Below are 16,711 nucleotides of genomic sequence, written 5' to 3' on the forward strand. Positions count from 1 at the left end.
GGTTACGTGTGTGTTTAATAATACTAATTATTTTATAATTATTGAATCTCTTTTAATAATAATCTAATTTATGCATTATTTTTAGGAATACGTGTATAATAATGGATAACAATCATTTTTTTTTGTACATTTGTAACTCTGTCTTTTATTTTAGTATTTAAATAATAGTATCATTTTATTTTATTTTTCATATTGAAAATATTTATATTTTTAAAATTTAAGTAATTACATTAAAAGAATTAAAATATCATTAATTAGATAGAGATATTATAAAACTTAAATAGTTGCATTTCATAAAATTTAAAACCAAATTTCACTATCACATCAAAAACAATAGACCTACTATAAAGAAAGTATACATAGTAGGTGGATTTTGTTAATAAAAAGAAAGCTTCTAAGTTAATAATGGTGAATTTTTATCCAATTCCAATAAAAGTGCCTGCCAACTATAAATATGCATCACCTAAATTCTTATATACTAAGTATTTCTTTTCATTACTTAAGATCGATTTAACTTTTTTGTTCTCTAAAACCATTGCCACTCAATTTGTTCTTTAATTAAATAAAAAATAGCGTGTTACCAAATTTTTAAAGGTTAAACAAATGAATTTTAGCTTAAATGGTATAAGCATTTGATAGCAATCAGTTAGGACGTGAGTTATATTTATCTCACAAGCATTTTCTCTCTTTAATTATCAAAAAAAATATAGAGGTTAAATTTCTATTATAGTATATAATGGTAGGAGTGAAGATTTCTTACTTTAATAAGTGGCACCTAACTAAATTAATTTACTAACAAATCATTGCTGCTAACCATAATCTGTTTTATTTTCTTTTAATATTATTGTTTAGAGAACAAGAGCCATGAATAACTATAATTACTCAAAATTTATGATTGATTAAAAAAGGAAATAAAATAAATATTTAATTTCAGATTTAACATTTCCAAGATATGGAAAAAAAAGTTAAAAATGGTTGCTTAATTAAACATAAGAATAGAATTCCATATTAGATTTGAGAAAAAATAGATTTAGTTAAGCAATTATATATGTCCCCTGATAAAGACATTATAATTAAAATATGGTGAGACATGGAAGCACTTGATTGCTACATTAACATTTAATTCTAATGGGGCCCTTAGAACGTGAATTGCAGAGAAAGAAATATTCATATAATAGTATTTTATGCACAGTCCCTTCTCAGATCCTTCATTAGCCATAGCTCAAAGGAATCTGCTCATGAAAGTTAACGTGAATTAGTATTATATGCACAGTATCTAAATGAATCTCTTACATTCTGTTTTTTTAACTTTTATCAGCTTTCTGTACCTCTAACTGAAATATTTGTTGGACTGCATTGCATATGATAGCCTCCTTACTGAACTCAGAGCTTATTCGAGTTGAGCTAGAGTAATTTGAACGTCATTCGAATACGAAGCCGGACTTTTAAATTTAAGCTCATTCAAGCTTGAATTCATGTTCGAGTTTGTATAAAACATTCAGACTTGAACTTGACATAACCCGAGCTCAGCTCGGCCCGTTTTACACAACGCTGCCTTTATGTATGAAGAAAAAAGGCATAGAAAAAAAAATCTTTCTTATACAAATTCGAGTCAATGGAGGCTGATAATATACATACTTACTAGATATTCTAGATATATTAGAATAGACTAGAAGGCAAACTATGAGCATCAGACCATGTCTAATAAATTCATTTGATATAAGATCATTTTGGACGTCTATTCAAGAGTACCAGACTGTAACTCTCAGACAATCCATACAAATAGCAGCAAATTAATGAAAATGGTCCAATCAATCATACTGATAACAGAATAATAGCCTGCAGGAGTGATTCTTAAAGATGAAAAATATACTTGGATTTGCATAAATGATGGCCATAAGTGACCGCTACAAAAAGTTGAAACAACATATGCTGTCATTTTGCACAAAGAAGATTGATCCATATATGCGTACAACAATTCTTCATAGATCAAAAAGAAAGAAATGGAGACATGAAAAGTTGGTTCTTACAACATCTCTGCAGTTGGACCGCTACTGTGAAAAAACAACTCTTGCTGAGGTCTTCACTTGAAGGTGGATAGCCTAGGAAGCTTGTCTCTCAAATAGTACAACCTCGCCCTCCTCACCTTTCTGTGGCTGACTACTCTTATTTCCTTTACATTTGGTGAATACCTGAGGACACAACAGATGACACATTTATTACGTGATACAAAAAATTTAACAAACTAAATCAGAAACATTGGCATGATGGCGGTGAATCTAATTTTTCAGCATCATGTATTCCAATTGCAAAAAAATCAACTTCTCACTCTTCAAGAGATTTGGAAGTTAGATGTTAGGGATAAGGCAGAACATTTTACGATGCATTCCAAGAATGACAAGCACAATCTGACAAACTACTGTAATGAAGTTAATATCTCAGTCGCGACATCAGTAGCCATCCATGTTGCACGGAAATGAAAATATTGAAATGAAAAACACTGAAATTGAAAATGGCAAAACAATATCTTTTTTTACAAGAATGTGTTATAAATATAAAGTTTAACGCATTTCTGGTTACAGAAATGAAACACCAAGCTATAAGACTCAACAAATTTTTCTTGCAACATCGGTAGCAATGACGGTTGACAATCATAAAACAAATGACATGACAAACTTACGGAATCATCAACAATGGGCAACAACTGAACCTAAATATATCAATGTGAGCTCAAAAGTGCGAACAATTACTCAAGTAACCAAAAAATACTCACAGAGGGAAAACAATTTCAACCCCAACACCAGCAATTATCCTCCGAATTCTAATAGTAGTATGAATACCAGCATTTTGCCTTGAAATTACAATTCCCTTATAAATGGACTGCCTACGCCTATTCTCCGGAACTTCCTGCAAGTGTACCACATAAAACATAAATAATTTACTCGTAAGCACATAACACCAACACTCCAAACAAAAACATCAAGAAATGCAAATTCCATACCAATTTAATCACCACTACATCTCCAGTTCTAATTTCAGGAATAGGCCGTTCCTTCTCTGATGCCTCAACTGCTCTCTTATTCAATATCTACATACAATAGCATCATCAGCACAATAATCCAACAAAAACATTAGAAATTGAAGCATATAATCAAATTAAAATTACCCCCATTATATCACCAAGTTTAATAATTGGCTTTCTTGGCTCTTTAGGTGTCTCTTCAACTTTCACTTCATCTTCTTCTACTTCTACTTCACTCTCCTCCACAACTTCTACTGCAGCTGCAGCTTCTTCGGATTCCGCTCTCGCGATAAACCTCTGTTTTGCAAATGCGGAGGTGATAGAATCAAGATTTGAACCAAATGAAGCTCTAGAAGATATTGAAACGCGAGAAGTTGAACTGCAGCGGTGAATTGAAGTAGAGAACCCTAGCTTTCTTGGAGGTGGTTGGCATTGATTAGGGTTTCTCGGAATCGCTACTAGTGCCTGCAATTTAAAAAAAGAATTCATAAAGAAAATTCATATAGAAATGTAAATTAAGAGATGCGTGAAAGTACCTGCGGGAGGATTTTGGAGCCCATTGTTTAGAAAGGAAAAAGAAATTTAGGGTTTGAAAGATTTGGGGGAATTATAACTTATAAGAATAGTGTTAAGTTAGAGGAAGACATTTCTGAAACACAGTGGCTTTAGAGAAGAAGACATGTAAACAGAGATGGAGAAAAAAACCGAGCCTTATCCGATGAAGGAGAACAGTGTCATGTTTTACGCACGTGCGATGGTAAATGACCGGTTTCTAACGAGTCGGTTCAGCGCTTGCTTCGGGCTAAACTTATTTATGGGCCTGCATATCCGCCCGCCCCGGACTCCATTTTTGCATAATGTCAGATTATTAATTTTAAATTTAACATTATTTAAATTAATGATTGTTTTTATGTCCATCAAAATAATAATGTGTGTTTTCCAAAAAAAAAAAACTAGATCCAATTAGTTTTTAGTTTTTAGGTTTGATAAAGTAGATTTTTAGCAATTTTAAATATATTATATTAACTAAAAATGATAAGTACTTATTTTATTTTTTACAAAGTAATAAAATTTTAGATAGTTAATTTAAGACAAAAAGGGTCTTTTATACCTCTAAATTTTGATTACAGGATCAAGCAAACCTTTAATATTCGGAAAAGTTCAAATATTGCTCTTAACGTATTAAAAAGTGAACAATTAGATTTTTATTTTGACTTATAAATAAGACATTACAGGTTTGATTGTCAAATTGGGGGGTCTTGTTGTTTAATTTTCAAGACGTTAAGGGTATATTTGAATCTTTTCTGATATTGAGGGTTTACTCGATCCTGTAGTCAAATTTTAAGGCATATAAATTACTTTTTTCTCTTAATTTAGAATTAAAACATCTAAAATAGAATATTCTAAAAAGAAAAGCATCCATTTCGTATGATTCCAGCGTACGTAATCTCTAGCCTGCGTGGCAACGAACCACACTACTCAAGCGTCCAAAAAATTAAATATTTTGCCACGTGTCAACTTCCCACCTTTTGTAGCGTCTCCCCGTTCTCACTCCCGCCATTCTCTCTCTCCCTCTAACTTCACCAGTCAAACCTCTCTCTATCTCTCTAAACCAAAGATCAATGGTTTACCAGCGTTTCTTGATCGATTTTTCTTCCATTTAACCTAAAAGATTCAATCTTTTTTGTGCACTGATCAAGAATTATAACGGACATGGCAATAAATTTAGATTTGATGAGGACACCGCCACCTGGAATTGTGCTTGTAAGAAGCATACGAGGTAAAGATTGGAGTTTAAATACATACAGATATGTAATCTTGCTCGTTACTTTTATTGCATATACTTGTTACCACGCTTCAAGAAAACCCACCAGTATAGTTAAAAGTGTTTTAGATCCTGCACCCCATAATTCATCACCTGATGGGTATCCATGGCCAGTTGGGAATGTGTTTGTTAAAGAGAATGGTTTTGGATTTGGGAAAAATAAAGGGTGGCATCCGTTTAATGGACCGGACGGTACGTCAAGATTGGGTGAGATTGATGTTGCTTTTCTTGCTTGCTATTCGTTGGGTATGTATGTTGCTGGGCATTTAGGTGATACGTTGGATTTAAGATTGTTTTTGACGTCTGGTATGATTGGTAGTGGATTCTTTGTTGTTTTGTTTGGGATGGGATACTTTTGGAATGTTCATGTGTTCTGGTTTTATTTGCTTATGCAAATGCTTGCTGGGTTGTTTCAAGCTACTGGCTGGCCGTCTGTTGTGGCTGTGATTGGTAATTGGTTTGGTAAAAGGAAAAGAGGGTTGATAATGGGGATTTGGAATGCACATACTTCGGTTGGTAATATTAGCGGGTCGCTTCTTGCTGCTAGTGTGTTGGAATATGGTTGGGGTTGGTCTTTTATACTTCCCGGTGGACTTATTATAGTAGGTGGGATCTTAGTTTTGTTGTTTTTGGCTCCTTATCCTGAGGATGTCGGATTCCCATTTGCTCACGGCCCGACAACACCGAAGGCAGATGCTGTGCCTAGTGATATGGAGGCTCAGGAAGCAAAAGGGAGTGGAGAACAAGAGGCGGATGACGATATAGTTCGAACTGGATCCACATTGAGGAAAAGTGTTGGGCTTTTTGAAGCTTGTTTGATTCCAGGAGTTATACCATTCGCATTATGCTTGTTTTTCTCCAAGCTTGTGGCCTATACATTTTTGTATTGGCTACCGTTTTATCTGAGCCAGACAGGTTTTTTTCTTGCTCCGTTATATGTCTATTACAAAATTTTACCTGCTTTTGTTGCCATTTGGTTTGTGAATCATAAGTGTTGTATAGGACTTGGTAGTTTATTGTTATAATTCATAAATGGACTGAAATGTAGAATTGGAATATTTTGATTTTGTAGGATATGGAATTATTAGTATATTTCTGGTATCCCGTGTCATTTTCTTGACTATTGAAGAAATGCTAATTAATATTAATGCTGTCTAACACAGGAAAAAATGAAACTTTAAATATGTATTTTTATAACAACTATCTGACCAATGTATAAAGTCTATATATTGTGGCTAGCAATATGATTGTGCTCCTTGCTATGAATATACCAAATTTTTTAATTAATTCTCTTTCAAATTAAAACTCTTTTAAACTTGGAAAAAGCACATGCACGTAGCTTACAGATTCCTATTTTTTACCACCTTACCATATTGAGACTCTGTTTATTATTAGTTGTATACATGTTCAGACTAAAAATCAGTCATATCATGGGTTGTAGATTCTACATGGAGGTTTGAAAATGAGACTGCTTAGAATTTTTTCCCGTCATATATTAGATGCTGACTTGCTCAGGATTTAATGTCAAATGTCTATTGCTTCACAACTGAGTTCCTTGTTTCCGTAGCCTGCAAATGGTTGTAGCTGATTGCCGGGCCCTTTCTGCCACTTCAATTATTCATTATATTTCCTTCTTGCAGAAATTGGTGGAGAATATGTGTCGGTGAAATCTGCTGGAAATCTGTCTACTCTATTTGATGTTGGGGGCATTGTTGGTGGGATCCTTGCTGGTTACATTTCTGATAAGCTCCGAGCTCGAGCTATTACAGCAGCCAGTTTTATGTATATTGCAATTCCTTGCTTGTACTTATATCGGCAATATGGCAGTATCTCACAGACTATGAACATCGTACTCATGATGATTGCTGGCTTATTTGTAAATGGGCCTTATGCACTCATCACAACTGCAGTATCTGCTGACCTCGGCACTCACAGTTCCCTGAGAGGAGATTCTCGAGCCCTGGCCACTGTGACTGCTATTATTGACGGAACTGGCTCAATGGGTGCAGCTCTGGGTCCTCTTTTCACTGGATTCCTGTCAACAATTGGATGGGATGCAGTTTTTTATATGCTGATGGTTTGTGCTCTTATTGCTGGGCTTCTTTTATCACGTCAGGTTGCGGCTGAAATTTCCGAGAAAACTAGTAAACTGATGAGATCATCTAGTGGACGACAAAGTCATGAAGGTATGCTGTGAACTTCTTTGACACACACAAACTCAGATATAGTGTTTATATACCTAGTTTCAATGGAGTTTATGTAGCTAATTGTGGTTGAATGCTTACTTGCCAGTTCACAAGTCTTACGAAAATGACAAATTAAGATACTAGAAATTGCTGATATCATTAGTTCAGTCAAACATGATGTTTATGAGGTATAGCAGAGCATGCTGGTTTTTATAGCCTGCAACAATTAAGTTTCTGGCCAAACTTGAATATCATAATCTTGATTTTCTCAGGACAGCCATCTATTTACACCTCATTACCCTTCCCCTTGAAAAATGTAAATGTTTCATTTTGAATTAGACTAATTCTAGAAAAATTTATTTGTATGGTATAGACATGCTTTATCATGCCATGTTTGTGAAATCAAAGCTTTTTGTTTTATGATTAATTTAATAGCTAAAATTCATTTTCAGTAATATATCCATGATTGAAAAATTTCTAACTCTGCTGTTGCATCAAAACTTAAAAGTAAAATAACATTTTGTTCTCTTCTGCTTTTCTTATGCTTCAACTTCTCCCTTCTATTCCCATACAAGTCTGTCGTTAGTTTGGTTATATGTATGACGATAGTTTTTGAACTTCTATAGTTAACCATTTTCACTCTGATAATCAATTTACGCTGCTAAAAATTTAATAAAATGCAGCTAAAGTTATTAAGATTTTGATTCAACAATATGTATATGGTAAATGTCAACACGCATATGACTACTAAAACTGGAAGCCAGAAATTTAAGAATCTTGTGCAGAAAACTTTAACAATTGTTTCTGAACCTAAGAGTTACTCGTGATGAATGCATCTGCTTTGTTGGCTTCTATATGTAAGACCTTATTCATCATTTCATGCTATCTATCTGGAGGGTGAAAGAGGTAGTGCTTTGCCCTTCTTTGCCTCCTCTCTCTTTATGGTGAAGTGATAAAAAAAATCTTCTAAATTTCTGTGGTCATCGTTCTCAATCTTCTTCATCTTTATGCATCCATGTGCTAGAAGCGGATGAAGCCTCCCTCTCTTAATCCTTACTTCTGGCCAATGTATGCTTCAGCATTTTCCGTGACTACTTGGATTTGAACTTATTTGTGTCTTTTTTTTTTTGCAGCTCCTACAACCCAACCGCTACTAAGTGATCAAAGGTGAAATTTTGTTCAAGGCCTAACAAAGCTTAACAAAAATGACGATATCGGACAACTACAGAAACAGTCTGAAATGTCAAACGAGAAAGATACGGTGCTATGTACGTATAGTTTTAGTTTTGTATAATTGGTTTAGTTCATTTTCTATAATAGATATATAAAACAATGAAGCCATAGGTTGGAGTTCATCAATTTTGGTATGAAGATACACTTTACATGTAGTGATTTCCCTTTGAGAACCTAAATTTGAGTTGTTCTGGTGGCTAAATACAAATGCATTTTAGTTTCTGTATTTGCTGAACTGTGTACTGTTTGAATTATGGATTATTTTATCTCAGGTAACCATTTTTACAAAATTACAAGTGATTTTTACCCCTCTGCATAATTCCAAACAAAATCTGGGATAATGTCTGTGTGATTGGTGTGTTATTCTTTTGTTCTATCCAATTTTCTTGGTATAGAATTAAGGGCTAAGATTTGGGTTGAAGCAAATCGGGCCCTTTGGATTTCCCTAGTTTGGTAGGATAGAAGGAAAACGGCCGTGACTGAAGAAAAAGAGCGGAATGGCCGAAATGGGTAGAGGGATAATCGGAAAAAGGCGGTTGTCTATTCCGTGTCCTAATTCTGCCCATACTTATTCGTATAGCTACATGCCAACAATATGGAGTTTTCAGACAACCTGGAACAAGCTGTTTTGTGGTCTGAAATGTGAACCATATAAGTTTGCTATTTTAAGTGAAACTGTGAAATGTTAAAGTTTAATACATGTGAATATCAATTCATGTCTCTCCTAAATTCAATATTCATTAAGAAATCATGTCATCTTTGAAAATTCCAAATAAAACATGCCCATCAATTCTTGTATATATGCCTTCGCATTTATGAGTTCATTAATAGCCAGCTTAAGCTTACCTTGTGTTTTACTTTAGACTTTTGTCCAAGACTTTTCCAATGCATTTTTTGCTGTATATCATTTTCTCTAACTACCAGAGGTTAAATCTTTTTCTGATCACTTCTGTAGACGGGTTATCGATATTTAATCACATCTATAGACGGGTTATTGATATTTAATTTGTTATATTTCAGTAATCTAATATTATTTTTTGTTTAAAAATGGGAGATTATCCGATCATTTATGTTTAAAATTTTCTATAAGGCAATTCGCCGGTCAAGTGACACATTAACAATTTGTCGTGATTTAGTTTGGATTTGTTGGGTAACCTTCCGTTTTCTAAAAATAAATATATAATAAATGTGGGTAATTGTTATATGAAAATAGTATATTTTGAAAACATACATATATAAACCTTCATATTTTGTATTATGTTCTTTCATTACTTTCAAAACATGTTTGCTACTTTTCATAAGCCCAAGGAAAATTATTAGTACTTTTTTCTAGTGACCTATGATGTGATTTATGTGGTTCATTTTGTTTCGTTGATATTAAAGTTGCTAAAAAAATTCTTTTACATTTTCTGAAAGCAATGCAAGTTCTTACTTTCTATGTAGGACCACTTAAATTATGTGTCATAAATATGTTATGCATATATTAATTAAAAATTCATTGTAATTTATGATAAATTAAATATACTATCTTTTCTTATATAATCTGAAAAAAAACACTATCTTTTTGGTAAGGATTTAGTATTATTAGTAGATTAAATTAGGGTTAATTGCAAATGCATGCACGAACTTTACCCTAATTTGCAATTACAACATAAACTTTGAAAGTTGGCAATGTCAGTAACCAACTTTCATTTTTTGGCAAATTGGTACACCGACCAATCACACAAAAACACATGGCGATATATTACAACGTCCACGTTAGTGTTTTTCGTGTTTGGTGTATCGATTTGCCAAAAGTGTAAAGTTGATTACTAACATTGTCAAGTTTCAAAGTTTATGTTGTAATTGCAAATTAGGGTAAAGTTCGTGTATAAATTTGCAATTAACCCATTAAATTATTTTGAATCCTCTTCATATGTTATAATTCACACTTTTATCTCTTTTCTTTCAAAATCAAACGATATATTCTCTATTTTTTTTATTTCTGTCAATGATTTAATTTTTCCGCTATTTTTTTATATTAGTCTACTGAGTCAAAGGTCTTAACTAATGAAATTAAAATTTCAGTTTAGTCTTTAAATTTATTTTTGATATAAATAAAAATAAAAATTATAAATTTATGGAATCTAATGGCTCAATAATTTTTATTTATTTGATTTTTTTATTTTTATTTTTATTTGTTTATTTTTACTTAATTTAGTTTTTAAAAATAAAAAACTAAAAAAAATTACTTTTTAAAAATAAAAAACTAAAAGAATACTTTTTCAAAAAAAATAAAACATTAATGAATATTAAAAATTTAATTGAAGTCATTAACTCACTAAATTTCATAACAAATGTGATTTTTATTTAGACGTATTACAAATGTGAGTTTAAGGAATAAATTGATTTTTTTTAATTTAGTCTTTTGACTCAACTGATTTACACTAAAAATAAACGACAAGACTAAACTGTTGACGAAAATAAAAATGGAGGATCATATTGTTTGATTTTCCCTTATATCCAAACCCTTCAAAAATGTATGTATTGTCCCGAAACATGAGTTTTTATTTCACAAATGTGTAAAAATTTCAAAAGTGTCGATATCGTCCTGAAATACTAATTTTTGTTTCGAAAATGTCCATTCACTCAACGGCACACACTATGGAGTTCATCTCTCAAATAAAAAATTGACATATTTAAAAGGTTTGGACATTTTTGGAACAAAAATCTATGTTTCAAGACGATATAAACATTTTTGAAAGATTTGAATATAAGTAAAAATGGATGTAAATGTTTGACCTTTTTTTAATTATTTGGTCAATATTATGAGTAGTTTTATTTGGTCAATATTATGAGTATTTTTTTTATCTTATTAATAAAGATACATATGATGTTAGTAATAATTGAAATACTCCACTAATTATAAATAAATTTAAAAGAGTGACTTTTCATTAGGATGGGGGGTAATATTTTCATTTATGGTATAAGAAAATAACAAAAGCCGCTGTCTATTTTTTTTTATATAAAAGTGGACTTTATTTAAATTACAGCCATTATCTCCCATTTGTCTAGAAGATTCTTCAGAATGTTCTTGCCTTGAAATCATAACCTTTATTTGGATTGAGGGACATTTTTAACACTTTCCTTCATCATAATTTAAGAATACAAAATGACAAATTCTTAATAGACTCAGTCTACCACGTCATCCGTGGACTAAAACTATCATATTATGACACGTCATTAAAATAATGGCACTATCGTAATATTCCTATTCAAAAGTATAAATAAGTAATAAACAAAATTACGATAGTGCCATTATTTTAATGACATGTCATAATGTGATAGATTAGTCCACAGATGACGTGGTAGACTGAGTCTACCTAAGAATCTCTCATACAAAATTAACTACACATTTGAATTTAGAGGTCTACTTTAAGAGTAACTAGTTTTCTAATAATGAATTATCACTTAAAATTCTTCTCTCACTTAAAAAATAAAATTATCTCCCTTTTCTCTAAAACGATAGAACTAAACCCATAGTTTTAAAAAGGTAGTTTTCGCTTTTTAGTCGGAAAACCATCTCATCCATCCTCTTAATTCTATTTTCTTTCTTTAATAAAACTCTACATAGATGATCATCTCATTTTAAATAATGAAAAGATCATAAAATAAAGGAGGTGGTATTTTTGGTAGCCGGAAAACCATTTCTTTTTTTATCTAGTTATCTTTTAGATCAATATTGAAGATAAGATTTGCAAAAACATGAAATTTTAAAGATCGAGCGGTTTTAAAATCGTAGTTTTAATATTTAATACAAAATTATATTTGGATAACCTTTTGATGGTTAAAAAGGTCTTATTCAATGACTATATTTACAGCTCTCGTCATTATCTTAAAATATATTTTTTTTCAATTTGTTGCAAAATCATTCATTTATGTAATTTTTATTGTCATTGATGGAAATTTTAACTTTGATAAAAAAATTATCGATTAAAATTTCTAACTTGATTACTTTAAACAGTAAAAAGTTAATTTAAAGTCTAAATATTTTTCTGTTAAAATTAAATTAAAATAATATTTTTTTATTATTAACCAACAATGTACAATTTAAAAAAATTAAAACTACTAAAAGATTAAGATTAATTTCTTAAAATTAAAAAATTCAGTGTTTATTCAGAAACTATAAGTCATTTGAAATGTTATACAACTAAAAAATATGATTCTATACTGGCCTTTTTTCTGATGCATTTTGTAAATAGAAAATTTTTATTTTTAAATTAAATATAAAATAATTTTATAAACTATTTTTGTCAACTCGGTGCGGAATGCCACATGCTGCCATAATTGTCCCCGCATTTCACACGCCGATGGCTCTAAACAATTCCACATTTTTGTTTGATCCTAATCAAAGGAGGTTCCAATTTTTTCTTTTGGCTCAAATATTACTCTTTCAAGCAGTTATTTGTTAACTTAAATAACTAAATGACATATAAATTCTCATTAATTATAATATGTTATATAAAAAAGAAAAAAACTAAAATTCAAAGTTAAGTAATAAATTAAGGAAAAAGGTATAAATATGCACTCCACATTTAATCTGTAGTTCAAGTAAGTCCTTTAAATGTAAAAAGTTATTGAAACACGCCAAATATTATAAACTGTTTAAATAAAGGCCTAGTTGTGCTAAAATCAATTTTTTTGATTTTTTAAATCTATCCAAACTTTTCAAAAATTTAAATTTATCTGAATTTGATCATTCGCTGGAAATCTATTCAGCTTGACAAAATTAATTCGATTGTGCCTATTAATTAATTGAATGTGTATTTTTTTTAACAAGAGTTTTCAATCGAGATGATACATGGTTCTAGAAAAATTAATTTTGAAAAATATTAAATCGATTTTTGAAAATTTGAATAGATTTCCAACAAATTGATTATATTTTATATTTTTAGATCAAATAATTTTTTTTCTTTTTTATAATTCCATATCATTTTGGATCCATTTAATTTGATTTTAGAAAACTTTGGATCTATTTAACCTTAATTGATCATATGGAATTAATTTGATTCTTCAACATAAAATTATGGTTAAGACTTATGAATGACTATTTTCTCAATATAAATATATTATCTCAAATCCTGTTTATTTCATGTCATCCACTATGTCCAAATGGTATGAAATGCGTATGCACTCATTGGTTAAAATAACATAATAAAATTCTCCAAAATATTCCTTTCCCCTATATATAAACCATATAGTAATTCTCCTCTTCTACTTCTTCAATACACTTTTTTTCTTCTCTCTCAAAACCCTAATTTCCTTCAAAATTTACAGACAAGAACAGTCATGGCTCTTACACGTGCCATGCTTATAACAACCCTACTGCTTGCTTGCTTTGCAACATCCTCCATCGCCCAACCAACAATGGCACCAACAATGGCACCGACAACCACCACATCACCTCCGCCAACCACCGCAGCACCACCTCCCATGATGTCAACCCCACCTCCCATGATGTCAACCCCACCTCCCGCTGTCATGACACCACCACCAGCTACGACTCCGATGATGCCACCACCAATGAGTTCTCCTCCTCCATCGATGAGCCCAACAATGACCCCACCGCCGTCAATGACTCCACCACCGTCAATGACACCAACAATGACCCCAACAATGAGCCCATCAATGAGCCCATCAATGCCAATGACACCATCAATGGCACCATCAATGACACCTGAAATGAGCTCTCCTCCTGCGCCAGCGGCCCCAGGTATGGCCCCGACCGGTGCCATGACTCCGACCGGCGCCATGACTCCGACAATGACTCCAACTGCAACACCTGATTCAGGAGCTTTCGTTCTTGGAATTAGTAACATGGCAGCTCTGTTATCAGTGGTCGGAGGAGTTGCAGTACTATTTGCTTAAAAACCCTAGCCCCATGCATGTTGATCATCATTTGGTCATTTTTACATCTTTTTAATTGGCTGTCTCTGTAGATCAAGATATTTATTTGTGTATTCTTTTAATTTCTGTTTTATGATCTCATTTATTTATCTTATGTTTGATTCTTGGAGTTGCATTTGTGATAGAGTGAAGATGTTTTTTGAGATTTAATTATCAGCTAGATATTTGTTACAGATCTTGTGTAACATTTTGACTTTAGATGAATAAGGGAGACTGATTCTTGTTTGTATTTTCTTTATTTATTACTCCCATGATTAATTAGCTTGAGAACATTGATTGCATTTTCTTCTACTTTAGCTCAATAAAAACAAATCATTTAGTACTACTTTAGTGTCTAATAAACTAAAAATGATTAGCATTTACATTTACATTAGCATAGTGATAGACTTCAAAACTGTGAGGTTAAAAGAATATGCATGCAATTGAATTATTGAAGTTGTGATTGTCCATTATTATAATTCTGGTTTCATTAATTAGCTTAATTTGACATTAATTATAAACTGAACTTGGAAAGAAAAATTAGGTGGTGGAGAAGAAAAGAAAAAGGTGATTAGGTGGTAGATGTGGTGAATAGCTTTATTGGAAATGGGGAGGTGTCCTTTTAGAGAGAGAAAGAGAGAAGTTTTAGAGAGAGAAAGTATGGTTGGTGGTGGTGGGGATAATGATATTATGTTGAGACATGAGTATGAAAGTGATACCTGCACATGGTTTCTTATCCCCACTAAATTATATGTATGGTTGTGTGGTGATAAAGAGATTGTATGAATATTGAGGATGAGGATGATTTTTTTATTTTTATTTTATGGCCAATGCACTTTTTACCTTCAAAAATAATTGCCTATGAATTCTTACATGCATTTACACATTTATTTAATTAGGCCAAATATGTTATTATATCCATCAACTATGAGATTTATTAAGAATATATTGAATATAGAATTGTACTAGGCTAGTGTAAATTAGTCCATAATTTTTTATAAATTTCTAATAAGAACAAAAATATAATGATATAAATTAATTAGACTATACTTAAAGCTTAATGAGTGTTTTTTCCACTTGAAAATAAGTTCAGAGACTAAAATATATTTTATTTTTATCAAATAAATTCTTCATGTTTTTTATTGTTTGTTTAGATTGACATAAATTACAAATGAAGAACACCCATCATTCACACAGTGAGACACAAATGAAGAACACCCGTCATTCTATTCTTCCAATTCTTTCTCTAAGCATATTTACTTATTCTCAGTGAAAGTTTAACAAACACTGACTATATCCGCAGATAAATTAGTCACTATTAATTGATTATAATTATAGTGAATCTATATAACTTACTTTATTTGCTATTACTACTAGACGTATATATGAGAGTTGAGAAAGCGCTTATCTAGTTTAAGTGAATTCACTTGTTCAAACCGTATTCATATATATATATATATATATATATATATATATAACTATTTAATTAAAATGTGAGGCTAGCACTTTAAAATTGTCGTTATCGTTATGAACGACAATTTTAAAGTGTTAGCCTCATATTTTAACTTAACTGCCAGATTAGAAGGTAATAGAGAATAACTAGATTAGAGAAGCAAATTGGAATCTCATGCCAAAAAGGGGCATAGCATAGAAAAGCATTGGATACCAAATAAAAAGAGCTCAGAATCACACACAACTTTTTATCTTTTCCATTTTTTTCACCATAAAAATAAAGCTGAAGAACATGGGATAGATATAGATGATATTAAAGCTATCTTTTCTCAAAAATCCATCCGAACTTTTACTTGTTTAGTACCCCCAACCCATCACCATTTACATGCTATCTCATTTCACTTTAGTTTTTTTTTTTGATAAAATAATAATTTTATTAGCACATCCACAAGAGAAAATGGCAAAAATCCTTTTACCCTTTTATATAGATAATAAAAAAATAAAAAAAATTGAATTAATTTTACAAAATCAATATTACAAGTAGACTCAAACTTTTCCTTCCTGTTATTAAAAATTATTGTAAAAATAAAATGTCTTTAACTAATTTTGGGGGGTTGTCCATTCATTTTGTCTGAGCAGTAATACTTATGATAAGCTGGAAAGTGGAACCGACTTTCCCTGTAAGTTCTGGTTGGTGACAAATAGACGGAAACTTTGGCAGTATAGAAGTCTAAAATATTCCAAACATATCTACCACTTAATATTGAGACTTTAAATTAGACTTATCAAAATCATAGAGATGAGCAATAAAAACTTTGCACGTCAGCTTAAAAGATAAAAAGACTCTGCACGTCTTCTTGCACTATAGATTCGTACAAAAACCACTAGAGATCGGAAACAGCACTATTAGTTTATTACACGAATGACATGGCGCAAGAGTTGTGTTTGTAGTATAATTTTCCATTTAAGCTTATCAAATATGTTCACAGACCACCATTGGTCAGATAAACCGTATGGCTGACTCCATAAGCTTTCCGGCTGTGGAGCACGAAATTGAAAACGTTGAAA

General features: G+C 31.5%; 2 protein-coding genes across 2 annotated transcripts; one reads left to right on the forward strand and one right to left on the reverse strand.

Moving 5' to 3' along the window:
• Positions 1–1,861: 1,861 nt before the first annotated feature.
• Positions 1,862–3,745, reverse strand: LOC126679112 (50S ribosomal protein L19, chloroplastic). Its single transcript, XM_050374052.2, has 5 exons — positions 3,559–3,745; positions 3,167–3,487; positions 3,002–3,088; positions 2,774–2,907; positions 1,862–2,192 (listed from the first exon to the last, which is right to left on the reverse strand). The coding sequence occupies exons 1-5, from the start codon at positions 3,580–3,582 to the stop codon at positions 2,084–2,086; spliced, it is 675 nt and encodes a 224-aa protein (XP_050230009.1). The 5' UTR covers positions 3,583–3,745; the 3' UTR covers positions 1,862–2,083.
• Positions 3,746–4,516: 771 nt separating this feature from the next.
• On the forward strand, positions 4,517–8,492 carry LOC126679263 (putative glycerol-3-phosphate transporter 4). The gene is made up of 3 exons (XM_050374254.1): positions 4,517–5,762; positions 6,488–7,033; positions 8,167–8,492. The coding sequence occupies exons 1-3, from the start codon at positions 4,736–4,738 to the stop codon at positions 8,202–8,204; spliced, it is 1,611 nt and encodes a 536-aa protein (XP_050230211.1). The 5' UTR covers positions 4,517–4,735; the 3' UTR covers positions 8,205–8,492.
• Positions 8,493–16,711: the final 8,219 nt, after the last annotated feature.

This window comes from Mercurialis annua, linkage group LG4, assembly GCF_937616625.2.
Source record: "Mercurialis annua linkage group LG4, ddMerAnnu1.2, whole genome shotgun sequence".
NCBI classification, from domain to species: domain Eukaryota; kingdom Viridiplantae; phylum Streptophyta; class Magnoliopsida; order Malpighiales; family Euphorbiaceae; genus Mercurialis; species Mercurialis annua.

What these genes read in the sequence shown, in the direction of transcription:
- LOC126679112 (XM_050374052.2), bottom strand. Translation starts at nt 3,582, where the DNA reads ATGGGCTCCAAAATCCTCCCGCAG. An exon ending in GCTCCAAAATCCTCCCGCAG is followed by an intron (nt 3,488 to 3,558) that starts GTACTTTCACGC and finishes TTTAAATTGCAG; the next exon opens with GCACTAGTAGCGATTCCGAG. An exon ending in AACTTGGTGATATAATGGGG is followed by an intron (nt 3,089 to 3,166) that starts GTAATTTTAATT and finishes TATTGTATGTAG; the next exon opens with ATATTGAATAAGAGAGCAGT.
- LOC126679263 (XM_050374254.1), top strand. Translation starts at nt 4,736, where the DNA reads ATGGCAATAAATTTAGATTTGATGAGGACACCGCCACCTGGAATTGTG. An exon ending in GTTTTATCTGAGCCAGACAG is followed by an intron (nt 5,763 to 6,487) that starts GTTTTTTTCTTG and finishes TCCTTCTTGCAG; the next exon opens with AAATTGGTGGAGAATATGTG. An exon ending in TGGACGACAAAGTCATGAAG is followed by an intron (nt 7,034 to 8,166) that starts GTATGCTGTGAA and finishes TTTTTTTTGCAG; the next exon opens with CTCCTACAACCCAACCGCTA.